The sequence below is a fragment of the Podarcis filfolensis genome (genome assembly GCF_964270895.1).
Source record: "Podarcis filfolensis genome assembly, chromosome: 14".
NCBI classification, from domain to species: Eukaryota; Metazoa; Chordata; class Lepidosauria; order Squamata; family Lacertidae; genus Podarcis; species Podarcis filfolensis.
Window position 1 is genome coordinate 8,042,652 of NC_139616.1, and position 24,591 is coordinate 8,067,242.

The 24,591-nt window shown below is 46.2% G+C and overlaps 1 protein-coding gene across 2 annotated transcripts in view; it reads right to left on the reverse strand.

Moving 5' to 3' along the window:
• The window catches only part of HCN4 (hyperpolarization activated cyclic nucleotide gated potassium channel 4), a 121,449-nt gene that overhangs the window by 55,029 nt on the left and 41,829 nt on the right, over nt 1–24,591 (reverse strand). For both annotated transcript variants that reach the window (XM_083586272.1, XM_083586271.1), the window contains exon 2: nt 20,786–21,209. In XM_083586272.1, coding sequence (XP_083442398.1) covers nt 20,786–21,209 — 424 coding nt within the window. The remainder of the gene's footprint in view (nt 1–20,785; nt 21,210–24,591) is intronic.

Genomic DNA, 24,591 nt, shown 5'->3' on the forward strand with positions numbered 1-24,591 from the left:
AGTGGCTTTCTGGAACAGTTGTTTATTAGCCACAACTAGGTGCCTTAATTGAGGGACGCAGGTGGCGCTGTGGGTTAAACCACAGAGCCTAGGGCTTGCTGATCAGAAGGTCGACGGTTCGAATCCACACGACGGGGTGAGCTCCCATTGCTCGGTCCCTGCACCTGCCAACCTAGCAGTTCAAAAGCACGTCAAAGTACAAGCAGATAAATAGGTACCGCTCTGGCAGGAAGGTAAATGGCATTTCCGTGCGCTGCTCTGGTTTGCCAGAAGCGGCTTAGTCATGCTGGACACTTGACCCGGAAGCTGTACGTCGACTCCCTCGGCCAATAAAGCGAGATGAGCACCGCAACCACAGAGTCGGCCACGACTGGATCTAATGGTCAGGGGTCCCTTTACCTTTACTAGGTGCCTTAATTGTCCAGTCAGTCCAAATCTTACTTCTCATCTTGCTGATTATTGAAAACAATAGTTCTCTATCAAGATTAGATTTGCATCCCACCCATCCTCTAAGGTGCTCAGGATGGTCCATAGACCCCCTCATTCCATCATCACAACAACCCATTGAGTTTCCTGAGGCTGAGAGCTGGGGACTGGCCTGAGGTCCACTCCCTAAGCATCCTGCAAATCTGAACCCAGGAGGAGAAGAAGAAGAAGAGTTTGGATTTGATATCCCACCTTTCACTCCCTTTAAGGAGTCTCAAAGCGGCTAACATTCTCCTCTCCCTTCCTCCCCCACAACAAACACTCTGTGAGGTGAGTGGGGCTGAGAGACTTCAGAGAAGTGTGACTAGCCCAAGGTCACCCAGCAGCTGCATGTGGAGGAGCGGAGACACGAACCCGGTTCCCCAGATTACGAGACTACCGCTCTTAACCACTACACCACACTGGCTAGGAGGCTTCGCTAGTCTAACATTTAACCATTATACCACGTTGGTTATAGTACAGGGGGATCTCTTTTTATTCTCCAATGACAGATTTATGGGTTATATGTGATTATACAAAGCAATGATTGGTGGCGTCAAGAATCCAAGACTTTTAAAGTTCACATTCCAAAATATCAATGACATTCATTTGCTTGTTTGCTTGCATTTGAGGCCTGCAAAAAATGTGAGAAGTTAGAGTTTGCATTTCAAATTCATTTCAGCTCCCACCAGGAAAAAAAAACATGGTTGGATGGAGAAAACCGACTAATTGTTCTTGGTTTTCCTTACTCTAAGCTCCAGAGCTGAGGTGCATTGAACTTGTGATACTTGGATTTGCTTGGGATGGGGGAAGTGTTTTAGTACTGATCCAGATCCAATTTCAGGCAAGGGTGAGATCTGAATATTCATGATCTCATGCAACTGCTGTTGGTCCTCACAACTACTCTATGACTACAGATGCTGGAAAATTCCTATGAGAAAGAAAAATTGCTGCAGTTCACATGCTCATCTGTGGTCAGGAACAGAAATTAGCCGAGCAAATATGATCAGCATTATTTATGCATGAAGGGCTTTCTTTCTTACATTGTTTTTTTTTTTACATTTTCTTTACAGTGAAACGAATGTAAGTGACGTAAATAGCTACATGACTTGCATTAATCAGAGAACATGGAGATGAGCGGCAGAAGCTGAACTGCAGCTGAAGGAAAACAGTGCTGGCTGTGACTAATATAGCTCAGAGTGGAAATCGCTGCCTTCTTACATCCATCAGTGACTCCTCAATGCACAAAGTCCTGAATGCTGACCATACAATTGTACAAAGGGCAACAAAGTGCTCTTGTTCAGGGTTCTGGTATGTCCCACAGAGAAACTTACGGTCTTCAAATAAAAACATCTTGAAGGTCCCAGGCCACAGGGAGGTTAGGCTGGCCTCAACTAAAGCCAGGGCTTTCTCGGCTGTGGCTCCGACCTGGTGGAACGCTCTGTCACAAGAGACTAGGGCCCTGCGGGACTTGACATCTTTCCGCAGGGCCTGCAAGACAGAGCTGTTCCACCAGGCCTTTGGCCAAGGCACAGCCTGACCCCCTCCTTTGGCAATCTTCGCGGAGCTCTGGCCCAATGGTTGTCATTGGTTTGATCTGAATTAATTTCATAATGAATGATTTTAGAGTGTTGTGTTGTACTGTTGTACTGTTTTATTGTTGTTAGCCGCCCTGAGCCTGGCTTCGGCTGGGGAGGGTGGGATATAAATAAAATTTATTATTATTATTATCATTATTATTATTATTCTAGCCAGACTGCCCTGTCTTCTTTCAGGATATTCCTTTCCACACCTGGTTTTCTGTTGCCCTCTCCAAAAGGGATACTCAACATTCTGTGGCTACGTGAGCACGCTCAGCTCCACTGGACTGTTTACCATTATCCCCCTTTGGGATTTATTTCCTAAAGATGTTTTATACTACTCCTGCAAACCTTGCGGTCCCCCAGTGCCTACTGACACCTCCCTCTTATGAGTAGACAGTGGCATTTTGGCTGCATAAGGATCGACAAATGAGCTTGCTATGAGTAGCCAGATACGACACAACAACCGCAAAACATTTTGCTAGCATAAAGTGAAATCAGATAATATTTGGAAATAGCAGCCAAATAAGTGTAATTAACTTCACTGTGGGGGTGGAGAGCAAGGGGAGCGATTCCACACTGACTTGACCTCAGAAACAGCAGATCCTGAAGAATTACTGTATTTTTTGCTCTATAAGACTGACTTTTTCCCTCCTAAAAAGTAAGGGGAAATGTGTGTGCATCTTATGGAGTGAATGCAGGCTGCGCAGCTATCCCGGAAGCCAGAACAGCAAGAGGGATTGCTGCTTTCACTGCGCAGTGATCCCTCTTGCTGTTCTGGCTTCTGAGATTCAGACCTTTCTTTTTCTTGTTTTCCTCCTCCAAAAACTAGGTGCGTTTTGTGGTCTGGTGCGTCTTATAGAGCGAAAAATACGGTATTTGCCCTGTAGATTGTAATGGAAACAGGAAATGTGGATAAAGACTAACACATCCATTGCTAATGCAGCCATTGATGCACCATGGACACAAGGGGGCACCATCGCTGGTTTCCTGGCAGCTAGTCACAGATGTGGGGAAGGGCTCTCCATCAAAGGATGCTCTTGCACTCTGAGGCTGATTCAGCTCAGCTCAGCTCAGGCTCTGCCCAGCTGCCAGAGAAGTCACAAAAGGCAGAGCAGCTGTTTGTTGCGCTCCTGCAGTGTGGCGGCAAATGCCACGTCCATTGGTGATGGCTCATTTGAGCCAACTGCTCTCATTAAGAGCAGCGCACGCCGTGGAAGCCGATGTGTGCAGCTACTTCCTGGCCTTTTATCGGGCAGCATCCCAGCTTGACCCAACGGTGTAAAGATGAGCCGTGCAGGATGAAGCCCAAGGACCATCCTGTTCTCACAATGGACAACCAGTTGCTCCAATGGGAAACCCAGAAGAAGGAAAAGAGGGCAACAGCTCTCCCTCCAGTTGCATAGTTTCAACTTTTCCCTTTTCTTACGAGGAATCCTATTCGGAATAAGGGAATTACTCTTAAAAAAAGGGAAACGTTGACAGCTATGTCCAGCTGCCATTCCCAGCAACTGGTATCCAAAAGCACACTGTCTCCGACCAAGTTGAACAGGGTAGGGCAGCGCCTCAAGTGATTTCATGGGCAAGCTTTGCATGCACGCACATGCCAGGGCCACATCCAGTTAAGGGCTCAATCCTGGAAACATAGGGGACACACCTAAGTTAAAGAGGTATGTGCTGATCATGTGCGAAGTGCATCAACTTCATCCCTGAAGAAACAGAGCTAGGCTTGCAAAGGGAGTAACTGAGCTTTCGGGAAAGGAAGCCTTCTGATTCGTGCACATGCACAGAGGTTCTCTGCTACCCCAGTGCAGACGTCTATACACAAATAGCAAACTAGTCCTTAGTTTCAGTTGCCCTTGTGGAGCTGACTAGGGGGGAAGATGGGGACAACAGAACTAGGATTACTTGTAGAACTCAGCAGAAAGGAGGAAGGTGCCACAGCCAGAATTAGCTCTGCCTCTTATTGCCACTGGCGCCACCTGCTGTTGATCTCCCTGCCTTTCACCCAGTATAAATCATCTCTCCAGTGGCCTGCATACTGCAGCCTTCCTGGGGTTCCGCACTTCCTGAAAAGCCCACGATGTCCTCAGCAGGGCTTCATTCTAATCACAGAAAACTAGGGAGGCATGCTCTTCATTCAGTTCTCTGTAATTTTTTTTAAGTGCCTTTTTAAACTTTTAAATAAATCAGTGCAGAACTGTGTTGTTTTTTTTAAATAAAAAGGGTAAAAGGAAGAACTTTCCTTAAAAACAACTAGCAAGTGCATCCATCTCAATTTCTTGGTAGCCAGCCTCCCCAGCTTCTCACACTTTAGGTAAAGCCCAGCTGAAGACTTCATGATGTAATTCCTGTTAGCAGAGTAGCCAGAATAAAACAAAAGGAGTCCAGCGAGAAAAGAAACTGGTAATACTTTACTGAGCTAAACTGAACAAAAACAGTATATAACTTGAGGAGAACCTTATTTACAGGCCTAGATGAGAGCAGGGAGAAATATGCAACCACACATAATGAGGCAAACCTCATTCAGAAGAACTTTTCCTACCAACTCCTTCAACTGCCGAACATCAGCCTTTCTTCCCCACTGACAGCTAACGTCCAGCTGAATAGAATCACCAAACAATCCAGACCAACAACAAACATAACCCTTTAAGTTACTAACTGAATGGTCCTGTGCTGTTGTACTTCCAATAATTCCTCCATGGAGAATCAGGAAGTGAGGGAAGCTGTGGAAACTGCGAAGCACTAGAGAAATACTTAATGGAAATAAACATGTACAAACCAACCTCTGCCATCTTCGCAACAGTAAGGTAACAACCCCACGCCCACTGAAGTTCCAGAGCAGTTCTGAAGTACTGTGAAAACGAGGCAGAAAAAGAAGAGCCTCTTTTACGAGGGAAGAAAATGTTAAAGAAGTTGAATAATTGTTTTGGCACAGTACTAGGGCATCTTCGGCAGACACAGAATGTTTAGTGAGTGTTGGGCGCCAGCAGGAAAGGACAGGGAGTGGAATGGAATATCCGGGGAAAAGGGCATGGTGGCAAATTGTGAGACACTCCAGACTTTTCTTGCAGGTCCAGTTATTTTCTTCCAGACAAATTGGCTTCTTAGTAAGCTATCTCCAACAGAAGCCAAAAACAGTAAGGAAGGATGTCTTCTGGCCAGTTTTCAACAGACTGAGACATTTACTATTCTTTTTTAAAGAAGCTGAACATTTTCAACGCTCTCACCCCAAACGGCATTCCAGATCCTTAGATTCCAGGGCCCTATCCTGATACCCCATGCAATTTCACAGGTGATTCTTCCTCTGGGCTCTCTCCTACCCCTCAGCCTAGAGATGGAGTGTAATTGGGAGAGAATTTCCCCCATCCCAACAGTATGCAATAATTTGGACCTGGCTCCTCCCAGGCTGAAGCTTGCAAGCTACTCACATGGTCTTCCTATTTTATTTTATTTTATTTTATTTATTTATTTATGATGGGCACTCTCGCCCACGTGGAGATTCAAGCCCCACTGCCCGCCATCTGGAGAGGGCAAAGCAAACTGGAGATTCCACGTCAGCCCTGCAGGTCTGGCAACCCTACCTCAGTGCCAATGCTAGGGGAGAGCCAGATCTACAATGGCACGTGCAAACAAGTCGTGATCCCCTCCTTCCCTTTTTCGGATCATACGCCATTGCCAAAGGCTTTCCAGCAGGTGGCTGAAGAGATCTCCATTTTCACCCAGGCCAGCCCAAGTTGTTTATATCATATCATAAAATTGCACTGCAATGATCCATTGCAGTGCTGCAAGAGAGTCAGGGCTGACCCAGAGCTTGGCTTTGGATTCACAAAATTGAGAAGCACGTTGAAAGGCAGTCTGCCCAGCCCTACTGCCACGTTTGGGAATCCCCTCTGCTCATCCTGCTGTGAGGAACCCTGGACTTCAGGGAAATACAGTCGTGCCTTGGTTGCTGAACGACTTTCGAGTCGAATGTTTTGGCTCCTGAATGCTGCAAACCCGGAAGTGAGTGTTCCAGTTTGCGAACGTTCTTTCAAACCCGAGCGTCCAGCGTTCCGCAGCTTCTGATTGGCTGCAGGAGCTTCCTGCAGCCAATTGGAAGCCGTGTTTCAGTTTCCGAATGTTTTGGAAGTCAGTGGGACTTTCAGAACTGCTTCCGTTCGACTTCTGAGGTATGACTATATACACTTTTGGAGAAAGGACCCTGAGGATAATCTAGTCCAACTACCTGCAATGCAGGAATACACAGCTGTCCCATATGGGGATCAAACCTGCAACCTTGGCTTTTTATTGGCACCCTGCTCTAACCAGCTGCGCTGTCCACACTCCCCAGATTTCTCTCTCTCTCAACTTATTTCCTGCCTTGCTCTTATAAATGAGATCCAAGGTGGGTAAACAAAATCAAATTAAAAGTCAATGGAAATCAATACAGAATTAACAAAGAGCGTATTGACCCCGCAAGAGGAAACCCCATAGAAACCATTAAGAACCCACCAGGAAACCATCAAAAGTGACAGGATAATCAAGAATATTGGCAGCAAATTCAACAGCCGTCAGGTTAACTGACCCCTAAGGGCCAGATCCTTAACATATATTGAAACTATAACATGACAACTCTGACCAACAACAAAATGGTGCGATGCAGAAGTCTTGTGTGTTCAGGATCCCAGTCATTCCCTTCCCTTCCTGGTTTTATTTGTTTATTTCATGAAATTTATGTGGTGCTTGATTATAAACACACACACACTTCTAGGAGGTTAACAATCAGATAAAGCAATACATTCACAAGCCTACTTTAAAACATACAAAAGTTAAAATACTAAAACAGATTAAAACAACCTCAACTTTCTAAGCATCTGGATAGGCTTGTCTAAACAATAATTTTTTTTTGTGGGCACCGAAAGAATACAATGAGGGCATCTGCTTGATCTCAATAGGCAGGGAGTTCCAAAGGGTAGCACTGAATGATCAAGTTCTTACAACTGTGAAATGGGTACGAACTATGTGTCACCTTCAGTAGTGCCAATTCTGCCGATCGAAGCAGTTGTGTGGGCCCATGTGGGTAAGGCAATATCATTTTCCATTCCTCCAGGGGGACAAAAACAGTCATCATTCCACGGCCACTAAGCATGCTCAGTCCCAACTGTTACCTCCCTTAGGCCCTCCCCATAAACATTTTAGTATTTCTGCAAACATTGGCATTCTCCCAAGCCTGCTGATCTTTTCTGCTCATGTGTGACAGGTTCCGTTTTGGCACATAAGCGACAACCCTCACACTCGAATGTCAGTAATGGAGGGAAGGATGGGGTGAAGTGGGTCTCCTTAGAGGGAAAATCCATGAATTTAGGTGCTGAAGTCATCAGTAGGTCATCTTTTCTGCTCACCTGCCCAGATGCGAGCATGTAACACTGTCCTGTTTGTGATTCCCCACAACCGGTACTGTGTACACACCATACATTTATTGCACATTTAAACCCTATTCCCCCTAAATGAATCCTGGGAACAGGAGTTTTGTTAAGGGTGCTGGGATTTGTAAGGGTAAACTACAGTTCCCATGGTTCTTTTTATGGGGGGAGGGGTTGGAATGTGTTTTAAATATATGGTGTGTGCATTCAGAGGCATGCAAGCTCTGATGATGGAACTATTATTATTATTATTTCCAAGACCTTACTTGGAATATCAATACAACCCAGGTGGTTAAAAAAACCCAACAGAGACACCATCTCCTCAGAGTATTGCGAAAGAATGATGTCAATCAACATTTGATGATCTCCTTCTACCGGTCCACAATAGAAAGTGTCCTTTCATACTGCATCACGGTGTGGTATGCTGGTTTAACATCAACTGATAGGAAGTTCCTACAGAGGGTGGTGAATACAGCACAAGATATTATGGGCTGTCCCGTGAATCCGCTGGATGAAATAGCGGAAGAACGTTGACTCAGGAGAGTGAGGAAAATTCTCAGGGATGATTCACACCCTGGCCGGCACTTTCTTGATCTCCTGCCCTCAGGCAGAAGATATAGAAGCATGATTAGTTGCACCAAAAGGGTAAATAACAGCTTCTATCTGTGGGCTGTTAGGTTGCTGAATGAAAAGATAACAGCAGGGCAACTGACTTTCAGGTTTGGTGGGTGAGCGTCAGTAAATATATATCTTCCTTTCCAGGTAAATATCTTCATTTCCATGTTGCCCACTATATCAAGAACAGCATAGGAATTGTATAGGAATTTCCCTTATATTCCTTTTGCACTGTGGTGTTATTTTAAGGTTTAGCAGAAGCTGAGAGACAGAACGGCCTTTTACTAAAACCTGGTCAACTCTAAGAAATTCAGCTGTTTTAGAATAAAGGTTCAGGAATATGCTGCATTCTGGATGTACCTGTCCTTGAGGTTTAAACTGAGCCAAGGACGGTGTACATACGGTTGCATGCAGTTCTTTATATAATGAGATGAGAGGGAAGCAGTCGACAGAAGGCTTAGGAAGAGATGGAGACAGGTCTGACCAGGAGCCTGTCATTTATCTGCTGGAGGAGTGAAGAACCTTTCCCAGTTCAAGGGCCGCACTCCGCCCAGGGCAAACTTTCTGAGGGCCACATGCCAGTTGTGGGTGGGGCCAGAGACAAAAGTGGGCAGAGCAACAGGTGTGAATTTTACCTGTGTATATTAGGCTACTGTCTATACCTGCACATCCACACATCTTTCCTCCATCCAGAGAAGCAAGGAACATTCAAGGACACATTCCAGCCAGGCAAAAACACTCACGGTGAGAAGCCGGGCCAGTGAAGGGTGTGGTCTGGAGAGAGTTCCAAGGGCCAGACAGAGAGGACTGGAGGGCCACATTTGATCCCCAAGCCTGCAATTCCCCACCCCAAATCACTGGGTAGACAAGCTAAATACACAACTGAGAAGACTACACATTTCTCTGTCATAACTGACGAGAGGAGAAAATCCTAAAGAGAATGCTGTGCCTTGCCAGGGAGATTCAGAATTGTAAGTTTGTTCTCTAATTTTATTCCTTTAGCTTGCACATAATTTAGATTTGCATAAGTTATTTTTGTTTTGTTGTTGCTGTTGTTTAGTCATTTAGTCGTGTCCGACTCTTCGTGACCCCATGGACTAGAGCACGCCAGGCACTCCTGTCTTCCACTGCCTCCCGCAGTTTGGTCAAACTCATACCTCATTTTAATATTCCATTTTTTCTGTTGGTGGAAAAAGAAGAAGCAACCTTTCCTTTTAACAGGGGCCTGTTGTGGTCTGCCAAGGAAATCCAGCATTTTGAAGTTTGCTTATGTTCTTGTGAGTTTTGGATGCTATCTTTTGTTCCTTCTAGGCTGCTGAACTCTGGTTTGTGATGGTCTGACGACAATATGCATATAAAATAGTCTGAATCACATCATGCACACAGACCTGACTTGGCCCACTCAAAAAACAAAACGAAAACCCTGACACAGGTTGTATTCAGTGCTAGTCCTACTCCACGTAGACCTACTCTGGGAAGTAATTTGGGTTCATTTGCTTCAATGGGTCCATTCTGAGTAGGTAGGTAAAGGTAAAGCACCCCTGGATGGTTAAGTCCAGTCAAAGACAACTATGGGGTTGTGGCACTCATCTCGCTTTCAGGCCGAGGGAGCCGGCGTTTGTCTGCAGACAGCTTTCCGGGTTATGTGGCCAGCAGGACTAAACCACTTAAGGCACAACGGAACACAGTGGAAACCAAAGCGCAACGGAAACCAAAGCACATGGAAATGCCATTTACCTTCCCACAGCAGTGGTATCTATTTATCTACTCACACTGGCATGCTTTCGAACTGCTAGGTTGGCAGGAGCTGGGACAGAGCAATGGAAGCTCACCCCGTCACACGGATTCGAACCGCTGACCTTCCAATCAGCAAACCCAAGAGGCTCAGTGGTTTAGACCACAGCGCCACCTGCGTCCCCTATTCTGAGTAGAGCTAGCAATGGATACGACCCTACAGCCTCACTCTGTGCCAGGTTGTTGCCCAATCCTTCCAAGAAATTTATTTCATGTGAACGCTCTGGGAGGGGACTTAATAAATCAACATATTTCGCCCATAGCAGGATTTTCGGTCCTTGCCAGCTTTGTCCCTCGCTCTCGCCCACCATCGCCTTCCAGCAACCCCTCTGGCTTGAATGTGTCTGCATGAAAAGAGCCAGAACTGATTGGTCAGCCCACTCTTCATGGGTTTGCTATCTGCATAAAGCACAAAGCGACTGCCTTTGTCCATCTGTGCTGATGTTGCAGAGCATTCAAGGGCAGCCCTGCTGAGTCATCTACTATGACTCTGCAGCGTCAGAGGAGCCCGGCTTAGGCTGCCACACACACATACAGCCCACTCATCGACCGCAAATCTCCATGCCCACGCCCAGCAGGTGGAATGCAGGTGGCTCCCGCAAGGTTCTCCTCCAGCGGTCTATCTTTAGTCAGCCCACACAACCTATATCTCCAGATAAGGAGGAGGCTTGGAGATGGGGGGCAAGCAGGGGGAGGACCTCAAATAAACACAGCCACACTTGTGGGTCTTTTTCCCCTGCCTCAGTCAAACTGCAGCAGGGTGGGAATTCTGTATACAGAGGCATTATGCTGTAAGAGGGCAGCTTCTGTTTCTAGAGAGAGCCATGTGCATTTTGCAAAAACAAAAACAAAAAATACAGACATGCAAACAATTGGACAGGGTTCATTCACCCAGCTGAGAATTGCCAGTTTGCTTTTGGAAAGGGGAGGGAATCGTCCCTTGTTCATGGGGATCACCACTCAACAAATAGGAACCTAGAGGGGGCCAGAATTAAAAAGGTCTTCTCTTGGCATCCAAAAGGTATCAAAGTAGGCACAGGTCAATTCTCTTTAGGTTACTTCACATACAAAATAAATAAATAAGTCTCTTTGGGGTTCTGCTACTCTTACTGCACTTCACAACACAAAAAAAACAGCCACGTCATGGGAAAAGTCTTACCTGTGGTAACTTACAGCAATGCGCCACACACATCATACATTTAAAGTACACTCCCCAGGGTGGGAACTGTAATTTGCCCCTGACAGAGCTAATTCTGAGCACCTTTCACAAACTACAGTTCCCAACATTCATTTTTTGGGTGTGGCAGTGAGGGAGATGTGCTTTAAATTGTAAGATGTGTAGGAAACCCATGGTGGTTCCAGGTATTCACCAGCAGGTGCAGGTTTGGTCTGTCGGTGAGCCATCACAAACTGCCCTAGAGGGAGGTTATCAATGCCATGGGAAGTTAGCAGAATTCAACATGGGCTTTACCTGAAGCCATTATGCCTGGCAGTGCTCATGAGAATGAGCCTGGAATGAGAGGGAAAATGTTGATTATAGGTTAGTAAAGGGTAAAGGGACCCCTGACCATTAGGTCCAGTCGCGGATGACTCTGGGGTTGCGGTGCTCATCTCGCTTTATTGGCCGAGGGAGCCGGCGTACAGCTTCCGGGTCGTGTGGCCAGCATGACTAAGCCACTTCTGGTGAACCAGAGCAGCGCATGAAAACACCGTTTACCTTCCCGCCGGAGCGGTACCTATTTATCTACTTGCACTTTGACGTGCTTTTGAACTGCTAGATTGGCAAGAGCAGGGACCGAGCAACGGGAGCTCACCCCATTGCGGGGATTTGAGCCGCCGACCTTCTGATTGGCAAGTCCTAGGCTCTGTGGTTTAACCCACAGCGCCACCAAATACAACGCAGTCAGGGCTGGCGTCAGCAGCTGGCATCCTTGGGCTGGCAGTCAGCTGGCAGTCAGGGCCCTGGCAAAACCACTGCTGGATGCCAGCCCTGCCCACTCATGATGGGTGGCTTGGTCTTGAAACTGCCTCCCATAAGGCCCCAGAACACCCCATGCAGCATCACTCTGGTGCATTGTGGGAAATTTAAAATGGTAGTTGAGGGAACACTGGCAGAAGGGGCCCATGTTGCTGAGGTCCTCTATTACTGACACAGGTGAACACTAATAAAACACCACAAAAAGCAACCGTGATGCAGTTTTGTTAACATTCTCTCTCTCTGTGTGTGTGTGTGTGTGGCATTTCACCAATGCACAGAGGTCAATGTGCACAGACCTGAATATGATACGATGGAATCCCTAATTCAAGTATGTTTTTAGGTTGGGGCAATTTCCTGTCTGTTTGGAGGGGAAGGCATAGAAAATCTCATGTGGTTGCTCTTGTAGAAAGAGATAGTTGTGCTCAGGAACTGCTGGAAGCTCCAGGGAGCTAAATTGACTAGTTAGCATGTTTCCCTGGAGAGCCAACTTGGAATTCCTGCTGAGCCGAAAATTAACATTGAAAACGAAGCAGAAAAACAGTCTACTGACTGCAAGATGGCAAATGGCACCTGATCCCACATCCCAAGGGGATGAACCTTCGATCCAGGTTTCCCAAAGATGTCCTCTTGGCAAGCAGCTTCAAATCAAAGGATCCCCTCGGGGCATTTCAGTTTTGCTAGAAAATTGCGGGTTAGCAGATCAGGACAGAGCTCAGGAAATCCATCTCCAGGAGTCCGGCAGGGGATAATAAGATGTTTTCTCCAAACCAGAGGAAAGTTGCCACATTGATTTGTACTTCATAAAACACACATAGACACACAAGGCTAACTTGAATTCATTAATCTGACAAACGGGATAATTATGTGTCCTGAAACTGTCTCTGAAACAGCTCTTTTTCACAGCGGTGTTCTGAAAATAACTTCATCAATATGGCTCTCACCCATTAAACGTTCACACCTCTTGGTACCCAAGTCTGGAGCAAAGCTGAGACTTCCTTGGAGAGGTTTGCAGCACAGGGGGTGGAGGTGGATAAGGCTCACCACACTTGCCCTGAGACTACGGAGTTAAAAGAAGCGGCACATTCTGGTCACCTGGAGAATGCGTCCTCTGCAGAACATAACGGGATGTATCTCTTGGCCAGAGAAAAGATAGTTACAATACAGTGGTACCTCGGGTTAAGAACTTAATTCGTTCTGGAGGTCCGTTCTTAACCTGAAACTGTTCTTAACCTAAAGCATGACTTTAGCTAATGGGGCCTCCTGCTGCTACCGCACCGCCAGAGCACGATTTCTGTTCTCATCCTGAAGCAAAGTTCTTAACCCGAGGTACTATTTCTGGGTTAGTGGAGTCTGTAACCTGAAGCGTTTGTAACCCGAGGTACCACTGTAATGGGAAACCTCAGGCCTGGGGGGGGGGCAAATCAAGAAACCACAGGCAGTGATTTGAAAAGCAGATACCAGAAGAAATTATGGGTGTCTGAGGCACAGAAAAACATAATAGTGCATTAGCATAACATCATAACACAAATGTCATAATAAAAACATTCTGTTGCCCACATCCTGAACAACATAATGTTGTTATGTAAAGTGGTTTAAAACATTTATTTATTTTTTGCAACAAACATCCAGGCTGACACTATGCATGCTCATTCGTAAGCCCTGCTAAATTCTACAGCATTTGCTCTGAATACTATGTGCACAAAATCACAGCCTAACTCAATCACTTCCCCTCATGTCTGGAGTCTGGGAACGGCTAGCTGTTCCATCTGCGCCTCGTTCATCCAATTTTTTAATTTTTGCAGGAACCACCCACCGCAGCACACGGCAGAGGTGCAGCCTATTGGAAAACACATCCCCAAAATAACCTGCTTTGCAATAGAGAGAAGAGAGAGACGGAGACAGAGCTTGTGACTGGGGTGGAATTGGACAGCAGCTGTTGCTAGCTGGAAAATCTACAGATGTCAGCTCTTCAGCAGCGGAGTCAGCCTTCAGCGAAAAACACGATGCATATTTACTGGGGAGTAAGTCCTACTGAACCCCATGGGATTTCTAAATGAATGCTGCATCCTCAGCCAAAATGGGGACCTCGGCTTTACTGATCTGTTTGCAGCTCCAAAGTTAAAGGCAAAGGGACCCCTGACCATTTGGTTCAGTCGTGGCCGACTCTGGGGTTGCAGTGCTCATCTCGCTTTATTGGCCAAGGTACAGCTTCCGGGTCATGTGGCCAGCATGACTAAGCCTCTTCTGGCGAACCAGAGCAGCACACAGAAATGCCGTTTACCTTCCCGCCGGAGTGGTACCTATTTATCTACTTGCACTTTGACGTGCTTTTGAGCTGCTAGGTTGGCAGGAGCAGGGACCGAGCAACGGGAGCTCACCCCGTCGCGGGGATTCGAACCACCGACCTTCTGATCGGCAAGTCCCAGACTCTGTGGTTTAACCCACAGTGCCACCCGCGTCCCAGCTCCAAAGTTAGGAGCATGGAAACATAGGAAGCTGCCTCACACTCAAATCAGACCCTTGGTCCACTGAGATCAGTACTATCGACATTGGCTGGCAGCAGCTCTCCAGAGAGTCTTTCCCAGCCCCTATCTAGAGATGCCAGGGATTGAAACTGGGACATTTTGCATGCCAAACAGATGCTCTACCACTGAGTGGTGTGTGTGTGTTAATTTGGTGGTTTTGTGGGAATTCCCTTTGAACAGAGGCAACTTTTTCACCCCACTCACCAAGTCTGGTGGTCACATTCCCCAGTGATGGTGGGTCCCATACTGCCCCCCCCCAAATGTCTGAGTATTTGTTCACAGCAGATGCTGACCCATTGTAGCAAATGGGGCACTGCCTGTCAAGGACTGTGCTGCGGATGGCAGCACTGAGGAGCAATGGTGGGAGCCTCCCCTGCTCCTGATTCAGATCCCAAATCTTCCCAGGAGCAGGAGGGCAGTATAGATTTGGAACAGTGGTTTGCGGAGGGGCATAGTTCAGAAGGCAGAAGCTGGGAAATACTGGATGGCGAACAGCTAGGAGAAGGAACACTGGAAGGGAGAGGGTTAACAGATTCACAGTCTCTAGACAGCCTTCCTCCACCGCCCTCCCCAAAGTCGAGAAGAGCCCAGAAAGTGGCAGAACAGAAAGCACAGAGGGGATAAGCTCAGATTACGAGATGTAGAAGTGATGTAGAAGTGGGTGGACTCCTTAATTGGGAGCACCGCCATTACTCGGAGATGTGTTCTTTGTTCTCTCGCTGTGATTATTAAAGTTTCTAACTGGTAAGAAGACTCCTTTTCCTTTGTTCTGCTCATCTACAGCCACGGGGGAGGAAGGCGATTCCCTGAAGCCTGACACTGCCCCATCTGCCTGCCTTCTCAACTTACACCCAGCCAGGGGGTAGCACTGCCTATTGGCTTCCTCCTCAGTGTGGCCCCTGTAGAACTCAGCAGGGAGGAGGATGGAGGCAAGGCTAGCCTTAGCTGCTTCTGCCTGGCATTGGCTCTTTCTCTACCTACAGTTGGGCTCCTTGCTTTTACTCTGATTTAGCTAGATGTTAGTGCCACATAGCCAAGCACAGAGCCAGCACTCAGACAACTCCTGAGCGCCCCCACTCCAACCTGGAGACAACCTTGCTGGCCTCCCCAACCCAACCCATGCAGGCAGCTTGCTGACATCATTTTAACTTCCCACAATGCCCTCAGCATAACTGATACACACATTTTTCATTGTGCCTTTTTACTGTAAAGGCTCTCCAGCATAGGAGGGTCAAAAGTTCAAGGGAAGAACTGCAAGGATATGTTTTTCTCAGGATGTTCCGCACAAGAAGGCGAAAAGTTTAAACTGGGGTGTTTTGTTTTGCACAGGAGGGTTAAAAGTGTAGCCTGGAAACTCAGCAATAAGGAGAAATAGAAACTTCACCAAGATTCTGTTTTCTTTCTGATTAGCTGCTAAGCAGTTGGGAGGGGGAGCAAAACTATTCTGTATGAAGGCAGAAAATAGGGTAATTGGTGGAAATAGTTGTAGAATTAGAAACCGATGTGAAGATGTGGAAACCGGAACATAACGAGAAACCAAAATGGGCAGATTTTCTCATTTCTAGTGGGGCGGTTTATCACTCTCTCCACCGCACATAATTATCACCTTCAGGTTTCCTGCCCTGCACCCCTGCAGAAGCATTACAAGGCAAACTGGTTTGAGAACTGTGGGCTTGCTTCATAACCAGCCTTTCCACCCATAGCTCTATATAAACTCCCCCTTTCTTCCTAAAATCAGACCCTGATCACTTTAGCGCTCCATCCTGCCCCAGGCGATTCATTTCCCTGCCGTATCAGCTCTCCTCATTGAAAGGCACAACATTAAATTCAAATTGTTGCCACGAGGCACTTGTGGCGTCAAAAAGCACTTTGCCTTCATCCATTTCATGCCTGCCTCCCAGCCGAAGCCATGAAGCTATTCAAATATTTGCCTTTACTTCATAGTTCATTATGTAGCTCCCATCTCTACATATATTCTTTTCAAAATTAGGCATTTTCATGGCCCAGATGGAAAGCTTGATTTCTGCTACCAGAGTGGAGAATGGGGAATTTCCTGCTGGGAGCAAAAACATAAATAAACCCATGTTCATTTGGGGAGTGGATGAACGGGAGCAGAACAGCCGCCTCCCCCTTATCTTAATAACATAAGAAGAGCCAGTGGCCCATCTAGTTCTCACACAATGCCTATGGGAAGCCCACAAGTGGACCCTGCAGTTTCCAGCAACTGCTTCCCAGAAGCATACTCCTCTTGACGGTGGAGCTACAACACAACCATGGTTCTCAGGGCTAGTAGCAGCTGAGAACCATATCCTTCATGAATTTGTCTCATCTTCTTTCAAAGCCATTTGAGTGGTTAGCCATCGCTGGTATTTGTGGAAGTGGATTCCATAGTTCAACTTCTTCTTTGGCAATCCCTCGTAGCCGAGTAAGATTGTCTTCCATGAACACAGTTTTAACAGTGAGTCTGTAAGTACTGTGGAGGCCAATTCTGGATCCACACGTCCTTCCACATTGGGGAATTAGGTTTCTAGAGAGGAGTTGATCATGTCTGCCAGGGGTTTGCCAAGTGTGCCTTCCTCTTAGCACGTTTCTCCCTTTCGTTCTGAGTCCGAGCATCTTCAAAGTCCACGACATCTTTGGTAAAGGCTGTTCTCCAATTGGAGCACTTGCAGGCCAGTGTTTCCCAATTGTCGGTGTTTATACTACATTTTTAAAGATTTGCCTTGAGAAAGTCTTTAAACCTCTTTTGCTGACCACCAGGATTACGCTTTCCATTTTTAAGTTCGGCATAGAGTAGTTGCTTTGGAAGACGGTAATCAGGCATCCGAACAACATGACTAGTCCAACAAAGTTGATGTTGAAGAATCATTGCTTCGACACTGGTGATCTTTGCTTCTTCCAGTACACTGGCATTAGTTCGCCTGTCTTTCCAAGTGATGTGTAAATTTTTTTGGAGACACCATTGATGGAATCTCTCAAGGAGTCGGAGATGGCATTTATAAGTGGTCCATGTTTCACAAGCATACAATAAGGTTTGGTAGCACAATAGCTTTGTAAACAAGCATTTTGGTTTCCTTGTGAATGTCTTGGTCCTCAAACACTCTGCACTTCAATCAGGAGAAAGCTGCACTCGCAGAGCTTTCCATTTCTTTCTCTGTGGATAGTTCAGCTATGCACTGCATGAAATATGTCCAGACAGATATTTCTGCAAAATAGGTAGGCAGAAGGTGGCATTTTGCAAAGGTGATTTTAAAGGCCTGATGCTACAGCAAGCATTTATGTGGGCCCTTCTCTCTATCCGCCAGAAGACAGACCATAAACCGTGGTTTGACTGGGGGCAGGTAGCATTTCAACACAGAAAAGTTCAAAAATAACAAGAGAACAATGTCTAAAACATTCAGATCATGAAGCCTCACAGCCTAGAACAACAAAATTACATAGATACAGTACAACTCCAAAGGGATAATAAAGTATTAATGCATACGAAGACTGAGGGTAGTATTTCACCCTAGCTTTACATCCCATATATGAAATACTAGGTAGAATCCCTGCCATCTTCAATTAAAAGTATCTGCATTGCACATGGTTCCACTTGTAGTTTTGGGATTCTTAGGATTCCTGGAGGTTAATGACAACCTACAATTTTTGTCAGCTCCACTTGAGACTTTTCAAGTCTCTGTTTCGGTCAGTACTGATCGTACCAGATTACCTGAAATGCTGGTGTGATTCTATTTAAGAGATCTTTTTACAATTGTCTCCATGGTTGTACATGGCAACATGGCAGGTGTGAGGAAAATGCCTCTAGGGCCAATGCAATAAGTCCATGCATCAGAGGAGAAATGCTCCTATTGCAATAAGTCCATGCATCACTATTGTGAATCTTTTGCCCAAAATATGCAGAACACTTGAATGAGTTGCCACCTTCCTTCATAACTACTTAGGCCACATTCACACCATACACGTAATGCACTACGATACCACTTTAAACAGTCATGTGCAAACCCCCACCACCACCAAAAAAATTCTGAGCTGCAGTTTGTTAAGCTTTCTGAGAGTTGCTAGGAGACCCCGGTTCCCCTCCCAGAGCTACAATTCCCAGAGTGGATTAACAATCAAGCTCTCTTCAAACAACTGTTAGTACTACCACGATGCGAGTAAACAGCCTTTCAGGGGTTGCACATGAGTCTGAAGGGATGTTTATGCTCGCAAGGCTCAGCTCTGTAATTCATCATGGAAGCTGCATTGCAGTCCACTGTTGCAGCACACTGTCTCTGCCTTGCTCTTGCAGTGACACTCTCCTGTCCGTCAGGGAGGAGCAACCACAGTAAGGCTTCCCTTGCCGGTGTGAACACCCAACCTTAGTAGCTCTGACCTTCTGCAATCGGGAGCACAAAGGGGGATAGGTGCGGAAGAGGGGGCTGTGGAAGAGGGCTGTGTAACTGACGCATAACTGATAGTTCTCAATTCAGAGGGGCAGGGGAAATGGACTTCCCTTCTTTTGTTCTGTTGGAGAAAAGGTGTGGATTTGGAGAGCTGGGGGCAAAACCTATGACACTTCTCCATGCTTCTCCTGGGTTGACAGCTTCCATATTTCCTTAGCAAAGGTAGCACTAGACACAGGGGTGGTGTTTGTGTGTTTCTTGGTGCTGACAACAGGCCACCCCAACAAGGGCTGAGTAGGGCAGCTGGGAGCTGAGTTTCGCTCACATTCAAAAATGGCACCACTGAAAGGATGACTGGTGGTGTGGCTGGGTTGTGCCAGTGAAAGGCCCTTCCATGCCCAACCTGACTGAGTGCTGATACCATCTAGTCAGTAAGATGCAGAGAAACCTGGAGAATATCAAGCCCTGGTTGCTCTAAACAGGCTCTCTTATAAGTACTGGTCTTCAGCATCTATAACTCCTGTTACTGGACCACTACTGAGATACGTAGACAGTGTTCTTAGTTTATTGCTGGTTTTAATTATTATTATTTTTAAAAAATAAATTTATTGGCGTTTATAGAGAAAAATAAAAAACATAATATCAAATATCTTTTTTTATCCAGCATAAGTCTAACTAAGAGAAAAACATAGTGGGAAAGAAAATGAAAAGAAAGAAAAAAGAGAGAGAGGTAAGGAGACAGAAAAAGCTTAAAATAGAAAATAGAAAAGATAAAGTTCAGAAACTAAAGAACTTCCCATTCTTCATCTGTCTGCCATATATAAGCTTGGTTTAATTGTTATTAATGTTTTGATTGCTTTTAACTAATAATCTTATTGCTTTATTCTATTCATAAACTGATTTGAGGTTTTATACAATCAAGCAGTATACAATGGAACCTTGGTTCCTGAACAGCTTAGTTTTTGAACATATCAGCTCCCAAACGCCACAAACCTGGAAATAAGTGTTCTGGTTTGTGAATGTTTTTCAGAAGCCGAACGTCCGACACGGCTTCTGCTAAAGTGCAGGAAGCTCCTGCAGCCAATAGGAAGCCGCGCCTTGGTTTTTGAACAGTTCCGGGAGTTGAACAGACTCCTAGAATGGATTAAGTTTGAGAACCAAGGTACCACAGTATAAATTTTATGAAATAAAACAAATACATAAAGAAGGGGCTTTTGTTATCCGAAGGCAAGTATTATTTGCCAAACACAAATTTTGGGACAATATTTGACACTTCTTTGAGACAAAGGTTTCATCCACTCAACTGTCAATCCATTCATGGTATTTTATTTAATCTCTTTGTTGTTCCATATGCTAATCAAAGTAGATAAACACGTCTTAAATGAAAATATGAATATGAAACCTTTGAGCTCAAGGTACCGTAATAAAGTTTAGCGTACTTAATGGGTGAGGGGTGAGCGAGATGGGAATAACAGGAACTTTAAAAAGAACCAGGCAGATGTCAGACTAGTGGGGTACACTTTGACTTTTTACTAGGTCATCATCAAGAACCCGAAGCAAAATGATGTGTGCAGGGGATAGGGGGAGGTGGGGCCAGATAAAAAATGGTGGCCCAGGGATGTGACTAGATGCAAAAGGATAACTCAGTTTTGCTTTGTTTTGCACCAATTGCTGCATCTATGAGCCATCCACTGGGATGCTCTGCACATACAATTACAAATCTACATCTGGGTTACTGCAGACCAGGGATTCTAGCAGTGCATTTTGAAGAGAAAAAGAACAGATTTGTTGTTATTGCTTGTTTTAGACCACTGGGAGTCAGAGAAACCATTCCCAACACATTGCAAATGATCCAGCTCTCTGCTGGCTGATCCCAATCTACCCACCCTGGCCCAGAGTGTAGATGGCAGCAGGAAAACCCACTGGTCAAGACACTTCAGCTCAAAATGTGCAGCCGCCTGGCCCCAGGGCCCTTCCCCTTCCCCTTCCCAAGAGAAGCCAGGCTCCTGCTCTCAGGATGGCCAGCCCAGCTCTTGCTCACCTCCTCCCACTGATGGATGTAGCGTATGAGCCTGGAAAGCCTCAGGAGCCGCAAGAGGCTAAGGATTTTGGTGAAGCGCACGATCCGCAGGGCTCGGGCCGTCTTGTAAACCTCCGAATCGATGCGCGTCTCCACGATCAGGAAAATGTAGTCCACTGGGATGGAGGAGATAAAATCCACCACGAACCAGCTCTTGAGGTACTTCATCTTAATCCTCTGCGGGTCAAGGATGATCTCCGTGTTGTCTTCCACCACAATCCCCGTGCGGAAATTGAGGACCAGGTCAATGAGGAAGAAGGTGTCCGAGACCACGTTGAAAACAATCCATGGGGTGGTGTTCTCGTCCTTGAAGAAGGTGATGCCCACCGGGATGATGATCAGGTTGCCAACCATCAGGAGCAGCATTGTCAAGTCCCAGTAAAACCTAGTCAGCAAGACAGAGAAATGGGAAATGAGAGAAGGACAGACCTGTGTGGCTGTCAGGCTTCAAGGAATCGGCTTTCTCCCCCTTTTGGCAGTAGATAAGCAGAACAAAGGGAAAGGTGTCTTCTTACCAGTTAGAAACTTTAATGATCACAGTGAGAAAACAAAGAATCCATTTCCTAGGAATGAAGGTGCTCCTAATTAAGAGTTCCACCCACTTCCTCCCTGGTCACCCATGTCACTACCGCGTCTTGTAACCTGATCTTGTAACCACTGGGCTTTCTGTGCTGCCACCTTATCTGCTCTTCTTGACCTTGGTCTGAGCAGATGAACACTTTCCAGAGACAGTGAGTCTGTTAACTCTCTCCCCCAGTGCTTCTCCTCCTAGCTGTACTTCCCAGTACTTCAAGTACTTCAGAACCTTCTGAACTATGTTCCTCTGCAAACCGCTGTTCCAAATCTATATCCTGATCCTGGGAAGATTCAGAATCCTGATCAGGAGCAGGGGGAGGGGGAGACAGTGCAGCCCTCCTCAGCACGGTCCCTGACAGTGGCCTAGTAGAGAAAGGGCTAAGTAGATTTCAGGCTTTGGGGAACAGCTTTGCTTTTCATTAGAACCCCCAAGGTCCACAAACTGGAGAATAAAAACATAACAAAAGGCCTGCTGGATCAGACCAAAAGGATAAGTTGCCCAGCAATCTGTCCTCATAGCAGGTCCCATCAGTGGTTGCTGGTGCCCATTTCAACTGGTAGGGGATAAGGCAGTGGGTGCAGCCAAAGCCCATGGCAGGCAGAGCCAACTAATTCTGGTTTTAGCCCCATTCTCCTTCCTGATGAGGGCAACACTGAAACTAAGGATGGAGGAAGTGCATAGGCAGTTCCACCCCCCAGACTGGTTGTAAGCAGGACAGCAGACAGCTAGCAGCTGGTTGGAGGCAGAGTAAAGTTGGCAGGGCAGTGCCCCATTTGCCCCAAATGAACCAGCCTCCTTGGGGTCCAGTCAAGAAACCCCTGTATCTCTTTCTCCAAAAGGGGAGGGGTGGAGCCCAGAAATACAATGGGGACTGCAATTATTGCTACCTGTACTCATTTGGACAGCTATAGCTTTACAGCTTGCTAATCAAGTGGCACGGGACGCGGGTGGCGCTGTGGTCTAAACCACTGAGCCTCTTGGGCTTGCTGATCAGAAGGTCAGCGGTTCGAGTCCCCATGACGGGGTGAGTTCCCGTTGCTCTGTCCTAGCTCCTGCCAACCTAGCAGTTCAAAAGCACACCAGTGCAAGTAGATAAAAGGGTACCGCTCTGGTGGGAAAGTAAACGGTGTGTCCATATGCTGCTCTGGTTTCGGTGTTCCATTGTGCCAGAAGTGGCTTAGTCATGCAGGCCACATGACCCGGAAAACTGTCTGTGGACAAACGCCGGCTCCCTCGGCCTGTAAAGCGAGATGAGGGCCACAACCCCAGAGTCATCCGTGACTGGACTTAATTGTCAGGGGTCCTTTACCTTTACCTTAATCAAGTGCCAAAGTTGAGTGAGGGTTTTTGTTTTTTTGCTTACTAAAAAGGTATAAACTTCCTGTACTTTATACAAGACTATAGCCAGAGCTATTCCTCCACAGGTGTGGGGAACCTTTGGCCCTGCAGATATAGCTGAATTACAACTCCCATCATCCCTGGCCATTGGCCATGCTTGCTGGGGCTGATGGAGGACATCGTGCAACAACATCTGGAAGGCCACACCTGATGTACACAGACCGGAACTTCTAGAAATTGCATTTCAGAGTGCTTGGCATGCTTAACACATTACCAAATTGACAGCGAGCTGCAATTTATTTCCCATGCTTAGTTTTCTCAAGGAAAACATGTTAGATCAATGGAAATGCACTTAAATTATTAGTTGCTTAGGGAGCCTATAATACACACACATTACTTTCAGTTAATCCCCTATAGCTACTCCATCTTCCAACTTATTTAAAATAGATGATGGGATTTGTAATAAGTATAGCTTTCAAGAGACTGCAGGTCAGCCGCCAACCAGCCGCCACCGCCGTGACATGTAAAAACTCAGAAGGCAACAATATCCCAGGAAAGAGCTTCTCAAAGAAGATTCACATACCACCATATCTTAAGAAAGCAGGGATTTCACCAATATTTGCCCTATGCTTTGACATTAAGCTAATCTTCTTTAGATGCCCAGCATGTTACAGGAAGGGTGCAGATTGCATTTTCTCCCCCTACCCCTTCATAATACTGTACTCGGGGCCATACAATGAAGCTGAATGATGGAAGATTTAGGACAGGCCAAAGGCAGGAGTTCTTCACACAATGGCACAGAGCTGAAGTATGGAATTTGCTCCCACAAGAGAGACTGATGGACATCCACTTGGACGTTAAAAGAGGATTAAACAAATTTGTGAGAAGCTAACGATGGCTTGCAAGCCACAATGACTGTGTTCTGCTTCCATTGTTGGAGGCAATCTACTTCTGAATGCCAGTTGCTTGAAATCCCAAACGCGGAGAAGGCTGTTGTGCTCAGTTTCTTATTTGGGGCGTCCCATGGGCATCTGGTTGGCTGGCTAGGATGATGGATTCAGATGGACCACTGGCCTGGATCCAGCAGGCCTTTTCTGATGTTCTTATTACAGCATGTCCCTTGTGAACAATCAGTTGACCACGGACAGCACTTGGTAGCTTCTATTAAATACTTCCCCCAATAGTCCTCATGACAAGAGGGATGGCCTCTTAAAAACAGACTATCTATAGACACGACACTTTTTATTGACCCAAACTGATGCCACCACAAGCCTTAAGAGCCTTTCCTATCCTTCCCCTATTAACCAAAGTGAAAGCTTTGTGTGAAACTTGGCTTTGTCTCAAAGAACAGTCTGGGTTACAGCTTGCTGTTTGCCTGAAGTGAGGCACAGCATGAACACAACATGCTAAGTCAAACCATGGTTTGGTTCACAGCAGCAAAGCAGGAAGGCCAAGAGAGGAGCTCAGCAGCTGTGATCCCCTCTCAGGAACCTGTGTGTTTGCACTAAGCCACAGTTTTGTTAAAAGTCTTGTGTGACAACCTCTGCTTTCACCTAAAAGAAGCAGCAGCAAGTCTGTTGCCCTCATACAGATGTAGAAATAGATATGATAAAATCTCAGAAGTGTGTGTGAATAAGATCTGCAGTGTTCAGGTGCTGGAACTTTGGTTCTGACTCCCACTGGTCACAACTTGGCTTTCACCATGGGTGCAGTTTTTAGCCAACACCCAAGATGGAAGATATTACTAAAACAGTTGTGGTTGAGGTTTGGGGTTGTTGAGGTTTAGGGTGTTATTCTTTTACAAGGCATTCTATTAAATTCTGACCTAAACACACTGATCAGTCTACTCCCA